The sequence below is a fragment of the Typopeltis vanoorti genome, chromosome 12 (genome assembly GCF_054136105.1).
Source record: "Typopeltis vanoorti isolate ZY-2024b chromosome 12, IOZ_Tvanoo_1.0, whole genome shotgun sequence".
In the NCBI taxonomy this organism is placed as follows: domain Eukaryota; kingdom Metazoa; phylum Arthropoda; class Arachnida; order Uropygi; family Thelyphonidae; genus Typopeltis; species Typopeltis vanoorti.
The window spans coordinates 8,223,613-8,245,873 of NC_143560.1; the positions used below are offsets into that span (position 1 = coordinate 8,223,613).

The 22,261-nt window shown below is 33.2% G+C and overlaps 1 protein-coding gene across 2 annotated transcripts in view; it reads left to right on the forward strand.

The window, feature by feature from the left end:
• Positions 1 to 21,655, forward strand: part of LOC150100565 (secretory carrier-associated membrane protein 1-like) — a 138,618-nt gene extending 116,963 nt beyond the window's left edge. For both annotated transcript variants that reach the window (XM_090402138.1, XM_090402139.1), the window contains exon 10: positions 20,392 to 21,655. Coding sequence is in view for 1 of the 2 variants with exons in the window: in XM_090402139.1 (XP_090258265.1) it covers positions 20,392 to 20,396 (5 nt within the window). In the remaining variant the exon portion in view is untranslated. The remainder of the gene's footprint in view (positions 1 to 20,391) is intronic.
• The last annotated feature ends 606 nt before the right edge of the window (positions 21,656 to 22,261 follow it).

The window sequence follows — 22,261 nt, forward strand, 5'->3', positions numbered from 1 at the left end:
ATCATTTGTTGGATCATCACTTTCTCTCTCTCTCTCTCTCTCTCCAGATAAAGCTCTGTTGAATTACAAATGTTAATGCTTTTGTCTCTATTTTTGTGATTTAAAAGTGGAGATAAAAGCACCTCTACTTTTAAGATTGAGCCAAAAGGAAATTGAGTAGCATGTATTACATAAAAATGTAAACTAATAGGCCACTCAGTATTGCTTGTCACATATCTGCGAGGAAGTGTGGTCGGACTTCTCCCCCCTTTTATGATTTGTAAATTAATATTAAGGTTTGAAATTATGTTTGTGATTGAAAACCTAAGTTATTTTTGCTTTATTAAAACAAAATTCATTCTCTCATTTACTCTCTCCCATTACATGCATATACACATGCTGCTGCCTCCACCAGTATTTGTCAGCTGATCCGGCTAAAACACAAATTTGTATCCAAGAGCTCTCTGTCCATGTAGGACTGACTACTTTACTTTTTGGGGTGCTGATTTGGAGGAGAAAAAAAATCAAGTTTAAAAAAAAAAACAAAATCAACAATGTTTTAATTTTCATGCACTTACCTGAGAGTATATGCATTATAATTTATTTCTTCAGATTTCTGAGAACTGATTAATATTATTAAAGCCTTCCTTTACTCCAAAATAAAGACATTTTATCTATATCACTTTTATATAAATTAGCCCAAAGTATCATTATATATTTCGCTTAGAGAGAGAGAGAGGTTGCTTGTTGGCAGCTTTCCTTGTGTTAGGACATTCATCACATCCACTTTGATATGGTTTGCCTTATGGATTTGGAAGGTTGTGAATTCGTCTTTTAATCTGTATCATAATTGCTTTGGTAAATATTTTTTTTAGATGCAAGAACATAGTTATGGCCAAGCACATTTGACATTTGGCTTGATCATGAAGGAAGACAGATTTATAAGTTTTTTCCAGCTTTGATGAGACTTGGAAGTACTTGAATAGAATTGCAAATTTACTAATGTGCTAACTTTTTACTTTTTTGAAAAGCTTTGAATTTAACACATTTAGGGATGATGTTATCCTTGCATCATTTTCGAAAGCCCAACCTGTTCACTTGTGTAGCTTCAGTTTTAACATACTATACTGATGAGCTTTGCATGCTGTGGAATCTCTGTGGATTAGAGTAATTCTGTTAGTAAGGCTTACACATTGGTTATATATTTAAGGAAATTGCAGCATACATCATATAATATTAATAATATTAAAAATATTAATTAAAACTCGAATTGCAATCATCAGGGAACAGTGAGCAAATTGATATGGGCATTCAGGTGCTATGTAGAATGAGAATGATCAAAGCAGAACAACAAAGGCAAGTCTGAATTTCTAGTCTATTTCTACTTTTTATGCCCTTGGTGAACTGCCTCATGTAGACCTTTGAAGAAAAAGCCGTAATCTCTACCCTATACACAGACCGACAGTTTGGCTACTATGTTATGTAGATAGGTTTTCCATTTGGCCACAGAGCTCTCATGCTCATAATCCCTTCCTAACACATAATTTATCCATACATAATTGTGTGTGTGTGAGATTACTTGTTATATTATATTCATGTTAGATTAATACTGTCTCCAAATTGTGGAAATCAGCAAACTGTGGAATATGAAGAATTGTGTCTTTGGGAGTTTTTAGGCAAATATTTCCAGATAAGTTGCTTTTCATTCTCCCTGAAAGAATTAAAAGTTGTAGCAGCCATAACTATCCATTTATTAAACGTAACTAAATTGTGAACTGCACTTACATAAAATGTTAAACAAGAAATCGTTTTCTTTATTAATGGAACAACAACAAAAAAAAAAAAAAAATCAAATTCCTGATATGTGTCTTTGAGAGGTGTACAGAATAATTATGATAGTACTGCAGGAAAAAGTTACACTATTAATAACTTCCGATCAACAGTTTTCCTCAAAATTAATCTGTTATCTCAAGATTCCAATGTTTTGATCTTATATTTCTGTCTTTTAAGGCAATTTTTACTGTATCAATCCACCTATATTTTGCTAATCTTTCCTCTCCCATCCTATTTAAGTGACCATACCACCTTAGATTAGCTCAACTAACACATTCCTGAATGCTATCAAAGATAACTTCTTTCCTAATATCCTCATTTTTAACATGATACTGCCATTTGATGTCATTTGTTGACTGAACTAATCTTTCTCAAAACTCTCATATCAAAGGTCTCCAGTCTTTGATCGAGTATTTTTTTCTAACCCACCTCTGAGATCCACAAGTTAAAACTGGTTTGAATACTGTCTTATATATTGTAGCTAATTGGGTTTTTTGAATAAGTTCTTTCTTATTCCATATAAATTTATTCAATTGAATTACTACCATACCTGCTTTACTATATTTAATATACCATCTTCACTAAAAATGTGCCTAAATAGCTGAAATATTTTACTTGTTCTATAGGTTCATCATTCAGGATACAGTTGAAGTTTTCAATGTCTCTACCTATTTTCATTGTCTTATTCTTTTTATTGCTAATTTTCATACCAAATTTATTATTACAACAGCCTTTCAATTTAGTCAGGGAATCTTGCAGACTTGGGCTTGATTTATTCAGAAGTATAACATCATCTGCATAAAGTAAAGAGCTAAGATTTTAATATAGCCAATTTTGATATCAAATTTAATACCACTTTCCTTCATAACATGATCCATGAAGACAATGAATAACAGTGGATATAATGCGCACCCTTATCACATCAATTAACATCAAACATCTTCCTGTACCTCCCTTCCTGACTGCCGACTTAAAAAAAATAAACTGTATTGCTTGATATAGGTGTCCCGTTTACACCATATAACTAACGTTTTGAAGAGCTTTCCTCTTGGCACCTTGTCATATGCCTTTTCTGATCAACAAACCTTAAATACAAATCCTTGTTGTATTCCGTAGATTTCTCAACTATTTGTCATCATCATCATCAAATTCCTGACATGTACCCTGGAGAGTTGAACAGGATATGATAGTACTACATGAAAAATTTATATCATTACTAACTTCCTATCTACAATTTTCCTCCAAATCAGTTTGTCAAGACTCCAACATTATCAGATCTTATATTTCTATCATCTAAGGCATTTTGTACCATATCTATCCACCTATATCTTGGTCTTACTCTGGGTCGTTTTCCTGCCAACCTGGCAGAGAACACACACTTGTTTTGCTAATCTTTCCTTGCCCATTCTGTTTAAGTGACCATACCACCTGAGATTAGCTCTGCTAATGCATTCCTGGATGCCGACAATGTCAAGTTCTTTCCTAATACCCTCGTTTTTAATGATATTGCCATTGATGCCATCTGTTCATGCCTCTAATCTTTCTCAGGACTGTCATATCTGCGGTTTCTAGTCTGGTCAAGTGTTTTACTTCTGACTCAGATCCATAAGATAAAACTGGTTTGAACACTGTCTTGTATGCAGCCTAATTTAGTATTCCGACTAATTTCTCTCTTATTCCATATTAATTTATTCAATTGACTGCCTACCACATATGAATTTATTCAATTCTGCTGTCTATTTCCATATTTAATTACCATCTTCAGTAAAAATCGTGCCTAAGTAGCTGAAATGTTTTACTTGTTCCACAGGTTCTTCCCCATTCACAACACAGTTGACATTTTCAACAATTCTACCTATTTTCATTGTCTTTGTCTGTTTAATGCTGACCGTCATATCATATCTATTACAACAGTTATTCAATTTAGTCAGGGGATCTTGCAAACTTGTAGCGGATTTATTTAGAAGTATAACATCGTCCGCATAAAGCAAAGAGCTGCGATTAATATTCATGTCTAATACCACTTTCCTTCATAATGTGATCCATATAGATAATGAATAACAGAGGGGATAATGTACATCCTTGTCTCACACCAGATTTAACATTAAACCATCTTCCTGTACTTCAATTCTAACTGCTGACTTACAACTCAAATAAAGACTAAGTATTGCTTGATATAATGCCCTATTAACACCATATAATTGTAGCATATTGAATAGCTTCTCTCTTGGCACCTTGTCATATTCCTTTTCCAAATCGACAAAACTTAAATACAGATCTTTGTTATATTCCCATGCTTTCTCGACTATTTGTCGTAAAGTGAAGATCTGATCCTGACAGCCTCTATTTGGTCTGAATCCAGCTTGTTCTTCACCAAGCTTTTCTTCCACAATTCTTCTCAACCGTTTCTCAAGTATACTTGCATAGATCTTGCCAGGAACACTCAGTAGGGAAATACATCTGTAATTCTCACATTCAGTTTTATTTCCCTTTTTATAGATGGGTACTATGAGAACTCTGCTCCAATTATCTGGACTTTAACCTTTGACTAGTCCTTCTGAATTATCCAATGCAGCTGCTGTAAAACTTTGATACATTAATATTTGAGCATTTTGGTTGAATATCATCTACTCCTACTGCCTTTCCACATTTCAGGTTTTTGATGAGTTTTTCTACTTCAAGTATTGGTTATGTATTCCTGTTGGGAGTTTTTTGCCACCGTGCTGACACTGCTTGTTTCATTTAGCAATTATTAAGGCTCTCAAATTACCGTATTTGCTGGTGTATAGGACGCATCCCCTTTTTTGTACACATTTTTAGGAAAAAACTTTATCGCTGAATATTATAATGAATTTACAGTATTTCAAATATAAAGTAATAAGTAGATCTTTTCAACAAATACCTAATCTAACTAGGAAAGCGTACCCACCTTTTAATCGTCAAAACCCAGAAATTCATTTCCAGAGCTAAATGAAGAGACACTTGAAACCTCTTCTAAATAAGAATCTGAGTCCTCATACAACATATTGTCCTCTGTACCATCCAGTGCATTACTAATGCCACACTTCTTAAATGATTTAATCACTGTCTCAGTTTTCACAGCATCCCATGAAACTTTGACCCACTCACAAACTAGCAAAATGCTAAGCTTCTTCCTGATGGCATAACCTCAAAATCTGAAAACTGCATTCAGCTGTTCCACTTTTTCTTCATAAATCCCTTAAATGGTTTAATAATACAGACATCTAAAGGTTGCAGCTGACTAGTTAGATCCCCTGGAATTACAGCTAACTGAGTTTTCAATTCCTTGAGTCTATTTGTAACATCTTCTGTTCTGTGAGAACGAAACTGATCCCATACTAGCATGGCAGGCTTCTTCAACAGTTCATCAGGATGCCTAGACCAAATTTTTTCTATCCATAACTTCATTCCTCCTCCATCCATCCATTTTTTTGCATGAACATGTACAAACGCTCCTTTAAGCAGTTTTCTTTGGATAGCATCTTCCTTTTAAAAATTAATAGTGGCGGCAATTTTGTCCCATCAGCACAGCAGGATAAAATATGTAGCGAGTTGTTTTGTGTCCCAAAGTTTTAATAGTAATACTTTTAGTGCCCTTGGAATCTACAGTTTTGTTTGAGGGCATATCAAAAGTCAGCAGAACCTCATCCATGTTTCCTATTTTCTCAAGTTCAAAATTTTCTCTTTTCCTTGCGTTAATGATCAATTGATGAAATTCAATCATTTTTTCTTCATATTCAGCTGGCATCTTTTGTGATATTGTTGTTTTAGTCTGCATACATAGCTGGTTTCTCTTCATGAATCTTGAACACCATGATGTTGATCCAGTAAAGTTGGCGATCCATCTATTAGTGGCTATCGCTTTCGCTTGATGAATAATCATTTTTGTAGACAGTGAAAGTCCCGCTTTTCTGTGGTCTAAAATCCAAGTATTCAGTTCTGCTTCAAGTTCTGACCATTTTGCAGTTCCACTTCATAGGTTATGTTTACTGTGAATTGCTTTTTTTAAATATTCTTCCTGATTCTGCCAAGTTCTTATCATTTTCTCACTTGGGAATGGTCTGAAATGCCTCTCTGCAGCCCTGTTTCCATGTTGTTCAGCATACACAATCACATGTAGCTTGTATGCAATATTGTAACAATGCCGACATTTTTCAGCCATAATTTGCCAAGAAATTTAGAGAAAATTTATCACCGTTCACAACTGCGACAACAATTGAAAATTTTAAATGAACAGGACAGAGCTGTGATCGTTGATGACAGCGTATGTGCATCCACTGAACTCTACATCAGTGTTTCTCAAAGTGTGGTATGCATACCCCGGGGGTACGTGAAAGGTCTTTAGGGGATTCGTGGCAATTTTCGGCTATTCATCATTAACGCATAGAATAAAATTCAATGTATCCGTGAAGTTCGAGATCATAAAATGTTCCGATTGTATTACTGAATAAGGTACAGAGACATCTGTAGGCTGTGTAATATGTTTCTCAACAAACAGTGCAATTAGAGACAACTGGGCTAAAAACGGCACTAACTAATGAATTGCATGTCCCCCTCCCACAGAAAATGCTATATGACTCAAGCAAAACCATATGTCGGCAGTGCAACATATGGTTTTGTTTGAGTGAACGTGTTAAAACGAAGAAATATATAGTGAATGTGTTTCAGATATTATATGAGGAATTTGGTGGAAAAGAATTAGCATTTCAACTCAACTGTTGGTTTGTCTTTGTCATTTAGCAGCATGATATTTTGTTAATACCGCACCAATCATTTGAGCGCGGATGTCTGAAGTTTGAGAAACACTGCTCTACCTAATTGGAATGCTCTCACACAACGCAAGAAAGCAATAAAGAAATTGCATACTTGGAACAGAGAAAATTTCCAGAAATGAAAGTAATAAAAAACTGAGTATCGGCATATAAGACTCACCCTGTTTTTCGGACCAATTTTCAAAGAAAAAAAGTGTCTTATACGCTGGCAAATACGGTAATTGCTCCAAACATCTAGGATATCTTTATCTTCAGCTGTCGTGTCACCTTTTTCATCTCTGAATCCTTTTACAGTACTTTTTCCTCCTTTTCCAATCTTTTTCGATAATTCTGTCACCCTTCTTGATATTTATTTTCTATGTTCTTACCAAAGTCTTCCCATGACTTTTGTTTAGCTAGTTTTACACAGTGCTTCACTTTTTTACATTCTCTCTGTATTCTATAAGAGCACAAGCTGACTTACTTGCCTGGAACTTTCGATAATATTTGTTCTTTTCCTTCACTTCCTCTTTAACTTTCTACATCCACCATGGAGTTCTGATTTTTCTATTCTTAAAGACAGCCTCACTGCATACCTCTCTAGCTGAATCAGTCTGTTTTCTTCGAGATTTGCCACTGAATCTCGAAGTTTGGTTCTTGTTTTCATCCTCTTTCATTTTTTCTTATGTTTGTGCATTTGAGTCTGCAGTTCTTCTCTAAAGAATGCTCAACTTTGATTCATTTTAAAACTTTTTTTTTTACACACTTTTCTTTTCAATTTTATCTTGTTCTGAACTGGTCAGTGATCACTTCCTGTTTCAAATCCTCTGTATACTCTTGTCCTGAACTAGTAGGAAAACATTACTATCAACTATAGTAATAACTAATCCATGCCCTGAACAGAAATTCAGCAGGCATATGCTGTTATTATTAGCTTTGAACTTTATTCCAAATTATTTCAAAACATTCTGTATGTTTGGTAAGCATTTCCTACTCTGCTATTTAGATCTCCAACAACGACCACCTTTTCCTTTTTCATTGAAAAAAAAAAAAAAATCATAAGTGCTTAATATACATTTTACTAATTATTTAAAATATTTTTGCTTGCATGCAGTTGAAAGGGGGAAAAAAAAATACTAATACTAGATACTTTTCTGCTGTCATAAACAGTTTCACTATCTCCATTCATGTTGGGTTATTTAAATCATTGTTCATTATTGTTATTAAAATAGTTTATAATTGAAAAAAATGCTAAGAAATATAAAAATTTTTATGTTGAACTTTAATGGAATAACTTGCAGCACAAATAGAAATAATTAAACTTAGTGCTAATCAGGATAAAAATGGATATCACATTGAGAAGAACTGGAAGTTCTTCCTTTTTAAAAAATTATTTTTTTTTAAAAGAATTAAAGTTGAGCAGCTTTTACAGGTAAATTGTAAACATTATTAAGGAAAAAATGAAACAAATTGATAACAAGAACCAAACCTCAGAGTCTTGGTGGTAAACTCTGAAGAAGACATTGATTGATGGATTCAGCTAGGGAGGTATGTGGTGAAGTTATCTGCAAGGATAGAAAAATAAGTAACACCATGGTGGACACAAGAAGTTAAAGAAGCAGTCATGGCAAAGAAGAAAGCATACCAAAAGTGCCTAACAAATAAATCAGCAGATGCCCAAAAAGAATACAGAAAAAAATGTAAGAGAGCTAAATGATGTATAAAAGTAGCTAAACAAGTTGTGGGAAGACTTTGGTAAGAGTATGGAAAATGAATATCAGAAAGGTAGCAAAATGTTCTAGAGGCTATTGAAGAAGCTTATATATTGAAAACAGAGGACTGTAGAAGGAATCAAAGATGATAAAGGTGACATGAAAATGAAAATAAGGATATCCTAGAATGTCTGGAGTAATTACTTTGAGATGCAGTGACAGAACAGTACTAGAAAATTTTCAAGAAGAATGCAAAGAGGAGTACATATCAATACTTGAAGTAGAAAAAGCTCTCAAAAACTTGAAATGTCAGAAGGCAGCTGGAATAGATATTTGACCTGAAATGCATAAGTATGGAGGTATAAAAGTTTTATACCTCCATACTTATGCCTGGTCAGAAGGTCAAATTCTTGATGATTGGAATAGATCTCTCATAGTACCCATCTATTAAAAAAAAAAAAGGGAATAAAGCTGAATATGAGAATTAGAGGAATTTCTGTGCTAATTGTTCCAGGTATGATTTATATAAGCATACTTAAAAAAGAAAGAAAGAAAGATTATGGAAGAGAAACTTGGAGCAGAACAAACTGGGTTCAGGCCAATAGAAGTTGAGAAATCGTGGGAATATGACGAGATGCCTAGTGAAAAGCTTTTCATAACACTACAATTATGAGGTGAATGGAACAGTATACAGAGCAATATATAGTCTATATTTAAGTTGTCACTCAGAAATTAGAATTGAAGGAAATACAGGAAAATGGTTTGATGTGAAATCAGGAGTAAAACAAGGATGAACATTATATCCACTCTTATTCATCTATATAGATCACATTATGAAAGATGATGGCATTAGGCCTGATATTAAAATTGGAGGTGTCAAACTTAGCTCTTTGTTTTATGCAGATGATGTACTCCTAAACACGTCTAGTGCAAGTCTCCAGGATTCACTAACTAAATTGAATAACAGCTGTAAAATTTTGCATGAAAATTGGCAATAAAAAGGTCAAAACTATGAAAATAGGCAGGGACATAGAAAACTTCAGCTGCATTCTGACTGGTAATCCTATAGAACAAGTAAAATATTTTTTTGGCACAGTTTTTAGTGAAGATGACAGGTTAAATCTGGAAATAGACAACAGAATAAGCAAAGCTAGTATGGTGGATAGTCAGGCTGAATAACTGTATATGGAATAAGACAGAAATTAGCCAAAACACGAAACTAGCAGTATACAAAGAAGTGTTCAAACCAGTTTTAAGTTGTGGATCTGAGAGTTGGGTTGGAAATAAAACATTTGATCAAAGTCTAGAGACCATAGATATGAGAGTTCTGAAACAAATTAGGGAGTGAACTGGTGGCATCATTTGCAGAATTCATATTAAAAATGATATTAGAAAGCTACGTGCTGTGACCACTTAAATAGAATGGGTGAGGAAAGATTAGCAAAACAGATGTTTGATGTCAAGATGGCAGGAAAGAGGCCCAGAAGAAGACCAAAGTCTAGATTGATCGATTCAGTCAGAAGTGACTTAGAAGCGTAAAATGTTAAATATGACAGTGTTTTGGAGTGCCCACAAGTAGTAGATTGATTTGGAGGGAAATTGTTGATAGGAGAGTAATAATATTGTAAACTTAATCATTTAGTACTTATGTGTACTTGTGTGTACATTTCAGGAAATTGATGATGATCTCTGTGAGAGAGACATCCTCAAGAATACAATGTTAAAATTGTAATAACACAAGAAACAATAAGTGAAAGAAATTAGATTGAATAAAAAGACTGAAATCCTATGAGGGGGATGCCATTTGGCTAGCCTTAGCAGTTGGCTGGGAGGCCTAAGAATTAGTTTCCCAAATTTTGGGAAGTTTAATACAATCATATTTATTAAGATTAGGCTGTTTTTTTAAGTCTGCTACAGATTCTAAAAAAGAGCCAAGTTTGTATTTGCTGCAATGGAGCATGGGGTTTTTTCCATCTGATTCTATGTAAGGTATCCAAGGCATGGTCTGCTAGACCTGATTGATCATAGTTGTGGCAACAGATGTATTTTTTATGTTATTATAGGCAGATGTTAGGAGATCTTTCAGTCTTACATGATATGATAATTTGCAAGAACAAGGAACTTTTCTAAACACCTAGAATAAGGAGTGGAGGAAGCAGATCCTTAGGAGAGCGGAGAAGGGAAGCCAGCTTCAAATGAGATTTGAAAGCAGTTCAGAGATATTTCTTCATTTCTGGCTATTTTTTCTGAAGTGTCCTGGATACAGATATTAGTAATGGCATTACTGTAGTCTTTATATTGAAGGAGGTGGAAGGGACAGATAATTTGTAGATTTTTTGGCATTTATAACCATTGGACAGGAAGGTTTGGCAGAAATGCATGTTCTGCTGTATTAGGAAGCTTGCATGGAACAGAGGTTGGAGGCTCTGTTTGATAAGGGTTTTGTTGACCTCATTGTTAAAAACAAGGATCGGAAAAGTTTATGTATCTACTTGTGTGGGTGGGTTTTCTGTAAACTGAGAGAGAAAGGGCACAATTTGGCAGACGTGTGATTAGAATATCTAATCAACGCAAGCTGCTGTGTTTTCTTTTTTAGTAGCAAACTGGATTCTGGGAGGTGAGTGTTGAATGTTGAGATGGAGGAGAAAAGAGTAATATGTCTGAGTCATCCTACACATCAATATATCTTAACCAAACAGAAGGTTCAAGACTGGTAGTATCAAGAGAATTTTTTTTCAAAATGCTTCATATAGAAATTGTCAAGAGGGAAGAGCTCATGGAAGTACTTTGTATCCATTTATATAAGGTGCCCTTTCAAGAGAAGAACACCTTATATAAACTAAGTATAAAATATATATTCAGTAAATTTAGAATGTCAGAAAGGGGGATATTTGTGAACAAGGAGGCAACATCGAAGCTCACCATGATATCGTTATTGCTTAAAACTAAATTCTGGATTAAAAATTTGAAATGAGTGGATTTTTTATATAAGAAGTATGGCCAGTAATTGGAATTTAAGATTTTGCTAACTGGTTGGCTAATTTAAAGGAGCGAGAGTTATTGGACAGATAAGGGAGTTATGCAAGCCTTCTGCTTGCATAAAACTGTATAGGATTCTGTGTTGAATGGGGAGGGAGGGAACTTAAAAAGGCAAGTCTTTACATTTCCAGATATCGCAGTGCTTTCACTGCTATCATATGTTTAGATCTGAGTCAGACACAATGCTGTACTCGTTGCGAATGTTTTCAGTATTTGCAAATACACACACACACACACACACATTGACTAGTACCATAAACTACAAAAAATACTACAGACAGAACTTTCTTGTATTCAGAAACCGACTACTTATTACAATTAATCACTGAAGCTTTTAAGTTTTCTGCTTGCTTTGTAAAATAAATTGACTGCATTGATGTGATAACATGAAAACAAATCATTAAAGGAAAAAAATGTCATGTACAAAAATTTTGTAGTAAAGTAGCATCATCTATAAAGGGATGATGTATGAATTATGGTAGACATAAAATAAGTGACATCATTTGAACGAAAGAAAAAGAACAACCACCAAATGATAATTCACAAGATGCCAGATTTTAATTTGGAGAATCCACTACCCAAAAAAACAAAGAAATTTGTTTACTAAATACGGAAACCAGACTGAACAACTTTGGTTTTTCAATACTTAAAGCAGCAGTAAAGAAACATGAGAGGAAAAAAATCCAGCAAATACACAACTATCTTGTGTATCAAAACCATAAAGAGTATTGTTTTAAGTGTGATTAAACTGACAGCTAATAGAAAAGATGCTAGAGTACAACCAAAGTTGCTATATAAATTTCATAGACTTTCATTGGGCATTTGATTCGATCCGTGGAAGAGAGTTATGGGAAACTATGAAAGAATTTGGAATTCCCAATAAAACTATAAGAATAATAATCTATATGAGAAATCTGAAAGTGCAGTACAAGTGGGGGATACCTTAACCAACTGGTTCCACACAGAGTGGAGTAAGATAGGGATGCAATCTGTTACTGGACCTGTTCAATCTTACACTGGAAGAAGTAACCAGTAAGGCCTTAAAGAAGACTGGAATCAAAATATATGGGGAAAATATAAACTTAAAATTTGCAGATGACATTGCATTACTTGCAAGCACGGAAGAAGATCTACAACGAATTTCTGATAAAATAAAGGAATAATATATAAACTTTGGATTAAACCTAAATATAGATAAAACAAAAATTATGCAAATAGGGAAAAAAAAAACATCAATCTGAAAATTGAAATTGATAGTAAGAATCTAGAGCAGATAGAAAACTTCACCTACCTTGGAGGAGTAATTGAGTACAATGGTGAAATTACAAAAGATATAAACAGATGAATCAGTTAAGCATCCTAAACTTTTGGATGACTAAATAAAATATGGAAGTCAAGAGACATCAAATGAGTAAAAGTAAGAATCTATGAGACAATGGGCCTCCTAATACTCTTCTATAGAAGTGAATGCTGGGATCTCAAGAAAGCTGAAGAGAAAAAATTATTAGGTTTGGTTTGGCCATGTGACCAGAATGGGAATAGAAAGATTACCAACTAAAGCCCTGTATACAATGGTGTAAGGTAAAAGATTCAAAGGGCAGCCCAGAATTAGACAAAATAAAAGAGGGGGCCTGAAAACCAAATCACAACAATCAACACCAAACTGGACAGAATTGTTCAGTCTCCAGGAACAGACAGAAGTGGAAAGAGTTCATTCGGCCTCATCATCATCCACGTAGATGATGGAAGAGAGAAAAGAAAAAGAAACTGAAATTGCTGCTTATGAGATTGAGCATGCAAGAAATTCTAGTTTTATGATTTTATTAATTTTTTTTGGTATTTAGATCTTTTTTTAGAAAACCTTAATAGCCATAAATAAATTTTTTGCATTTTCTTCCTGAAAGTATTATTTTCTATAGAAATTTAAGAATGTGTTGATTTTGTTTATTATTATTATTATGTTACAGTATTTATTATTAGCCTTCCACCACGAGACACCATACATCTAGGGTGAGAGTGGCATGAACTCCATGAATTACAGAAATCCATATTTATATCAGGATATAGACATAACTCCTACAAAATTTGTTCAAGATTAGTTTTGTTTTTAAGGAGATAAATCAACTCCACAGTCTGAGATCAGACTGTTCTGGGAGATGAAAGAACATACTGACTTCTCACCACTCTGGTCAAATTCTGACACATATCACAATTTGCCGCATGCAGGTTGACTTGTATATATTCACTCACTTCTCCTCCTATCGTTATACACAAATTTTAATCAAACCATCCTGCATCCAACTTTATTCTGTTATTTATTCATTTTTAATTTTTACATAATCTGGAAACCCTGCTCTAGAGACTGAGTAAACTTTTTTAAGCCACTTTGCCATTCTGGTTGGTCAAGTGATTAGTATATTTTCTCTTAAACCACTGGTCTGTGGGCATGAATGTTTGTGATTTTCTTTAGTTGGAGATGAATTTCAACAACTATTATGAGAACACTGCTCTCCACTTATTGGAAGCCTGAAGTGGCTTAAAAAAGTTTCATGTTTGTTCTTTAGAGTAAGGTTCCCCAACTACATAAAATAACAATACAGAAAAATATGAAAATAATAAAAAAATAGAAAATAAATTCTTAACTTACCTACAGTATGAATGTACTATAGGCTTGCAAAAACTTTTTATTCATGGGAGTTGCAAAAAACCTTCAAGCCTATTAAGCAAGATGGTGGTCACACATTGCATGAAGAAATTCATCTTCCACCTAAAGATAATCCCAAAAATCCATACCAATGGCAAGAATCAAACCAACAGAAGAGAGGATGTGCTAACCAGAGATAAAATTAAGAAATGTAAATGTTGTGGAACATTACTTACAGTATAAGTAATAAAATAAAAATAAAATTCAGTTATTTTCTAATCGAAGGATGCTAATTGTACTTTCCTTCCTTAATGTTAGAATATTAATTCTAATTGAATAGGAGAGGCAAGAAAAAGTACAAAAATTAACAGATGCAAATTGTGCAGGCAATAGTTTTCAATAATTATATGTAAATAATGTTGACCTACTTCCCACAAATTCCAAAACTGTGTGTGACACTTTTCATAGAATAGTTAAGAGATATTGTTATATAGCAAATTACATTTTATGCAAAACTAAGCTATAAAACTATACTTTTAAAACAGTTTTTCATTGTTTAATGATGAATTCATCAGATTCCTGATACTACTTCATGATTAAATTCACATTATTACTGACTTCCTCTGCAGTCTAGTGCATGATACTGAGGTGATTGCACATTTTTGTGTATGTGTGCTGATTGGCAGTGCAAATATTAAAAAACAAGGGGGGGTATATTTTGAGGGGAATTATTGCCTTAAAGTGTTGGCTTATTAATGCTTGAATTTGGAGTGTAAATTGTAATAATTTTCTGTAGTTATTTAGTGAGAGTTGAGGAAAGTGTTGAAATTAAACTTTTTACGGAGGTTTCCAAACTTGAATGTGCTGTGTCTTTGATAATATGGATATCAAAGTAAAATGCTATTCCAATAATGTTGCCCTACAGCAGCGTTTCTCAACCTTTCTAAGCCCAAGGACCAGTAAAATGCCTAAAACAATTTTACGGACCACTAAGTTACAGAGGCGTAGCTGGGGGGGGGGGGATCCGCCCAGGGTGGCACTTTTTTGGCGTTTGAGAAATCTTGCCATACTGTCTATAAAACAGCAACTGAGTGATGAAATAGACTTCGATAATGTCATCAAAGATTTTGCGAACAGAAAAGCAAGAAAAATAACATTTTAGAATGTTAGAACTAAAGGTTTACTTCAAAAATAAACAGTGTTTTTAATTTATTTCCCTATACGTCATTTTGACTTTTTGTAATTTTTTTTTTTTAAATCTATGTAGGAATTACATTACCAACATTTCGGAAAAACTGTGCCATTTATAACATAATAAATCTAAAAGCATGTTTTGAATACATATGGAAACATAATTAATTAAATCGGAAGTAAACGATTAAAAGTGTATCATCATTGAAGAAAGTTTTAATTTTATTAAACAAATAAATAATATGATATAATTATATTACTACTTAAAAATAAGTAGTAATATAATTATATTACTACTTATTTTTAATGAGATGGTTGAGCTTCTCGGCCCTTTCAGAGTTTGCTGGATATCTGGCTCAATATTGGTCAACTTCAGACGGAGATCGGCACACACACACTAAGAGGATTTCTGTATTTTGTTTTTATTTGAAGGGGCGATGAAAATCCTTTCTCACAAAGATAGGTTGTAGAAAACTGCATGATGATTTTCAGTGCTTCTTCAGATAATTCGGGAAATTCACTTCTCACTGAAGGCGAGATCCAAAATCGAGCCAAACCAAGATCACTGAATTGCATTTTAAGTCCACTGTCACTTGAAAGCTCAATTAACTGTTTTTTTTTTTTTCTATAATGAAAGGTCGTTTTCATGACTACAAGCCTGAAATGGATCGTGAACCCACAGAAATTTCTTATAAAAGTTATTAGGAAAATTTGTTTCAAAATGCGTTTCAGATTTTTGAGGTGGTCACAAACCCTTTCCAGAAACTCAGTATCAACAAAAATATCATTTTCCACTAAAAAGGATTCCAATTTTTGAAAAGGTGCAAATTGTCTGTCTTTTACATAATTAATCCATAAAACCAGTTTTTTCTCGAATATCTTTATTTTGTCGAGGCATCAAGAACAGTTAAAGAATTTCCCTGAAGGGAGAGATTTAGTTCATTTAATTTTGAAAAAATGTCTGAAAGATAGGACAGTGTTGATAACCATACTTTGTCAACAAGGAGTGATGCAAAATCAGAATTATGTTCATTTACAAATAAAACTTCGTGCCTTAATTGAAATAACCTTGTTATTTCAATAACTTTTCCCCTGGAAAGCCAGCAAATTTCAAAATGAAGCAAAAGTTGTATATATTCACTACCCATTTCATTGCAGAGTACTGAAAATCTGTTATTTAATGGTCAAGCTTTAATAAAACTAACTAGCTTTACAGCATTGTATAGTACAGGTTTAAATTCTGGTGGCACTCCTTTGGAGACTAAAGCTTCTCTATGTATGAAGCAATGTACCCAATTCATATCCGGAGCTACTTACTTGACCATAGAAACAACCCCACTATGCCTGCCTGTAAGGGCGTGAGCTCCATCTGAACAGAAGCCTATACATTTTTCCCACTGGATCCCTTTGTGTATTTATGTAATTATTGAGAGTGTGAAATATTTCTTCTCCAGTTGTTTGGGATGGCAAAGTTCTACAAAACAGAATATCATCATGAATGTTGTCATCATGCACATATCTTACATATATTAACTGTGCATCATTTGTAACATCAGTAGTGTTTGCTATTTATAACGCATAAGGGCTCTTCTTAACTCTTTCGATTAACTGAGATTCTGCACCCCTGCCATTTCATTAATTCTGCGACCGACAGCGTCATTTGAAAGAGGAATCAAATCAACATATTTTAGTAACTTGTTGCCAAACATAGTTTTTACCACATCTTTTATAGCTGGATATAGCAAATTTTTCCCGATAGAAAATTTCCTTGTTTATGCAATGCACAAGAGATATGATGCTTCCAGCGCCTTGCTATTAATGGAACCCATGGTCGAAACTACATCTTTTCCATGATTTAATGTCCCTAAACGTCGCTGAAAAAATTCAATTGGCTCATTTTTCACATCACAATGTTTAGTTGTTTAGTTTCTAAATGTCGTCGGAGTTTTGCAGGTTTCATGCACTCGTTCGACAACACTTCATAACACAAAACACATTGAGGTTTCTGTTCACTTCCATCTCCACACCAAGTAAACCCAAATTCCAAATATGAACTGTTATATTTCCTACTGTATTTTTACTTTGAACTGCTTGTTTCTTCTTCTTTAATAGTATCAGACTTACTCGCCGTTACAACACGTATATCACAATTAGGGTTAGTATCATGTTTCATTTGCCCTTCTTTTCAAAGTCCTAATTCTAAGCCACTTTTCCTTTATTAAAAAACGTTTCCAAAAAATATATAAATATATAATGCTAGGGTTAACTCACGACACACTTTTTCCAAGTATCACTTGGCACTATTAAAGATATACTAAGCCTTGGTTGAAGGAGAGAAACCTTCAATAATAAAAATCAGTAAACAAGCAATTGGTTGAAATATGGATAACACATATTCACTTCAAATCTGACAAAACAGCAAGGGAAGGCAGATGCAATAAAACTATGTTGTTGTCACTTCACCCCTCTTTTATTATTCGTCATTCTGCCGCTAAATTTGTAGCAGCCGAATAGTTTTATTGCTTCCGCCTTTGAACATTCTGACCATATTTGTTGTTTTTTTTTAAGTCTCCATTTGAATTCAATAATTTTTACTTATTCAATTTTAATTTTTCTTTGGATAATTAAAAAATATATATAGTTATTTAATTAATTTAAGTCTGCCTGCGGACCACAGGTTGAGAAACACTGCCCTACAGACCAAACAGCGAACTTTTTCATAGCACTACAAGCTTCTATAATTATGCATGATGGTTATGTCACATAGGGCAATGAAATGTTTCAGCTAAAGATATTCTTGCTGTTTGAATCTTAGTGTGGCCACCCATAATTTTTTTTTTTTTCTTGGTTGCAGAGCTATATGCTAACCACATGACAAATCAGACCAGCAGGTATTTTGATATTAGATATTACTAATTAGTTTGATATTAAAATTTTTTTACTTGTATTATTTGAAGATGGATAAGCTATTGTGGCTCCATGACATGCAAAACTGGGTATTCTGTAAACATATTTTTATTTTCTGTTTTTCTGTACTTATGTCAAATTTTAATATTAAACTAATTTAATATCATGATTTACTGACAGCTAATAGCATAATATATATTCATTTAAGAATAATGAATTTTGTGATCTTTTGCAGAAAAAGTGAATGCTTTTTTTTCTCTAATCCTTCCTTATATTGATTAGGAAAAAACAATCTATCAAAGAAAAACATTCTCACTGGTGCTGTAGTATACTTTTTTTTTTTACTAGTGTGATTCTTTGTCATAACTGACCTGGATATATTTTGTTACCTTCCACTGAGGATAAATGATCTCCTCTGTCCATTCTAGGTGTTTACCAAGTTCCCTGGAGCATCCATGGAAGTTTTTTTTTTCTCTTTCACATTTAAGAAAGTGCTAAGAGCTAGATTATTTTCCCCCTCCCCTCCACACACACACAGCAAGTGAGTGGAATAGTCTGTCTGTTAGAGTAGTGAGTGCATATAGTGTGAATGAGGTTAAGAAAATATGACAGCTAGTGTGGTTGATTATGTATCCTTGATGAATCCTTGGCTTCCTAGAGGTCTCAATAATAGTAATAATTTAATCATTTTAAAATTATACCCATGAACATATCTAGCATAAATAAATACATTTTTACTGAGTTTTCATTTAAAACACGTTGAAAATTTAGATTGTGATGAGTTATTCCTTATGCTGATGTTTGAAGCACTTCTTGCAGTAAACTTAAAATGAATTCACATTTCTGATTGCATGTTCCAAATTCTGCAGTTATGAAGCATATTTCACTTTCAAGTTTCTTAAAGATCATCCTTCTACTTAAGTCGCCACCACTAATAATAATAATAATGATCTTTCTTGATAAGGTTGTTTCTCAAAAGCAAAACCTGCCATCCTGGTTGGTCGAGTGGTTAGCGTATCCATTCAAACCTGCATCCTTTTGGCTAGAGAGCGGATGCTCTCTAGCCAAAAGGCTGCCGGTTCGAATCCCACCATGAGCATGGAAGATTGTGAAATGTGTATGATGGATGTCTGTGAAAATACTACTAGTGGTTGTGGGCAGTAGATGGCATTGGTGTAGTTGTGGTTCATTGTAGGTAGATTGAGGGGTGGAGACAGAGCTCTAGAGTAGGCGTCCTCCCTCAGTCTTTGGACTCCCTGGAGGTGGCATGTATTAATATTAATAATAAAATGCATCTTCATCCCAATTTTAGCTACCACATTTTTGCACATACAATAGTCCAGATCTACCCTACACATTTTTCCTTTGCTGTTTTTTACAGCATTCAAAAGATAAACTACAAATAATTTCCATTGAATGCCTCCAAATTACCTCTTTTTCTTTTCTTTTTTTTTATCATACTCTGAGCTAGTTTTCAACTTTCTATTGGCTTCAGTCTCACTGCAGCATTTTTCTCCACTCAGTAAATTATGCTTGCCAAATTACGTTATTGTTTAATCCTTTATCCAAGCGTGAACAAAGTTGGCACATGAATATCATTACTAGCTTGCTTGTAACAGAGACCGATGACTTCACATCAATTGCCTTAGTATCTCATAATGAAAAGCACACATCTTTTGGACTTGCATAATGCTATGCATTAAGAAGACTGGTTTTGACTTATCGAGGTCTCATCAGTAGCAACCAGACACAGGAAGATACCAAGGTTAAATTAATGCTGTTCATAAAAAATTTATATTTTATTTAAAAGTTCTGTTATATCCTTTACATGCATACAGCTTAAATCTAGCTATATGACAACATTTAATTTCTAAGGTTTGGGTCTTTTCAAACTCCTCATTTTTCCCCCAGTAATATTTATATATTTGATTCTTTGCGAAACATTTAATACAAATATTTAACAGGATACTCACTCTTATCCTGCCCAACAGAAGCTGGTGATCACTTCCTATTTCATATCATTTTCTCCATTATTATAATTAACTATGGTTTGTGGTTAATTTTTTTTTTCTGTTCATTTCCATCTTGCACTTGAGAAGTGTGTGATTTTAGTAGAACTAGGTCATGTAAACAATAAATCAGTAAAAGTTTTCAATAATTAGACTTAACCGTTAATTTATATTTTCTTATAAATGTTAATAATTAAACACACAAAATATTAACTGTGTAAAATGCATTACCTTGTAAATTATACCTTATTTCTTAATTATCACATGGTTATTTTATAATTCAGTATAATTTAAATCATTTTTAGGATAAAACTTTGGAAAAATCAGTGGCCAAACCAGGATTTCATGGGAACAGGACAAACTTCTTCAATTCAACCACTAATGTGAGGTGTATATTAATAATAGATGGAGTTGTACAGATTTCTATTTCTTCATGCATTTTTTTTCTTTGTTTTGCAGAACTCGCCAGAATGGAGATGTGCGTATGTGTGCGTGAGAGAGAGAGTATGCACACACACTTATACAGAGTAAATGAATTACTGGTTTTGCTTTAAACTATTCTTAAGGGCCTGTTTTCTTACATCAACAGTTCAAAATCATGTTTAAGCATTAAAATTGCTTTGTTTTTTATGACACCTGACTTATACAGTTATTTCAATCATGTTGCATCACACGGTTTACAAATTTTATATAAGGAACCTGTTATTAAATGATTTCATTTATATGTCAGCACTTTACTAATGTTTATTCCTAATCTCTTCAGCTGGGAAAATAATAGTATGTAATATTGTATGGAATAGCGTGTAATATTGTGTGACATCCTTCATGGCATACAATTGTTTTAATAAAGTTTTTATTTATATCAAGTTAATTTCTTTCTCTTCAACATTACTGCCATTTAAAATAAATGACTTTCATTTATTTAAATACCTCTGTTTTTGACATAACTGCATTTATGTACACTTGATTATCAAAATTTATCTGAAAGTACATGAAGTATAACTAATATAAAACTCAAAACAGCTACTTTAAGTTTTCAGGTCTTTTCATTATGGATTACTTTAAAAGTATCAGAGGAAATGTAAATTCTTGCATAATGTATATTCAGAAAAAAGCAGTTATGAATTATTCTGGTTATTATTTTTAAATGGTTTGAATTTCTTTTCTTTTTCCATATCATAACCAAATTCATTTTTGATTTAAAGTATTTTTTTTAACATTGGAAAAAATTTTGATAAATACATCCCATTTTAAATGGGAAATGCATTTCACTTATTAAAAAAATAATAATAATAAAATACCAAATTTTCTGTAAAAGTGGTCAGTTATATTGCAACATAAATGATACCTGTATTAATTTTAACTAAAAGAATTTTGATGTTAGAAATTTCCTTAAAGAGAACTTAATGGTTTGATGCAGAAGCAGAATTTACTCAGAAGGATTATATGCTTATTTTTTACAAGTTAGTTCACCTTTGTGCAGCATATATGATCTAATTTACTCTAAGTATATTATGTATTTTATTCTGTTTGTTTCTTATTTTGAAATAAATTATCTTGAGTTCCTGGTGTTGGTGTAATGTGCTGAAAGTAATTAAATTATGTATCTGATACATAATTATTATAATTACATCCTCATAACTACCATATCTTTGTAGTTGCCATTATAATTGATGCTAGACTGTAATGTAGTAATGTAAAAATATTGTCCTTGATGAATTTTTGTTACTGCTTTGAAACAAATATGTCAAACCATGAGTAGTCCATCTTTCCAAGAATTTCTAATTCAATTAATCAAGCACTAATAATATGAAAGCTGAAGTTCTCTCAGCCGATTGATTATACTCTATCCAAAGTGTTGTATTATTAATTATGGTGTGTGTATGTACACACATCTCTGCAGCAACAGCTGTAGTCTTTATGTTCTTATGCTTCCAATTTGTTTAATGCATAACAAATCACAAGCTTACAACATTTTCTCTGAGGAAACTTCAGTTTCCTGAACCATCTTGCATAATTGGCCACATACCCTTTATAACTTTTACTCACAACAAAATTCATTGTGTATACAAATTCACAAGATTGGAAGAACACTAGCCATTGTAATGGAATAGTATGAATCACTTGTAATGTACCTCTTCCTCATAAACAAAACTAATCTTGCACACATTTGAT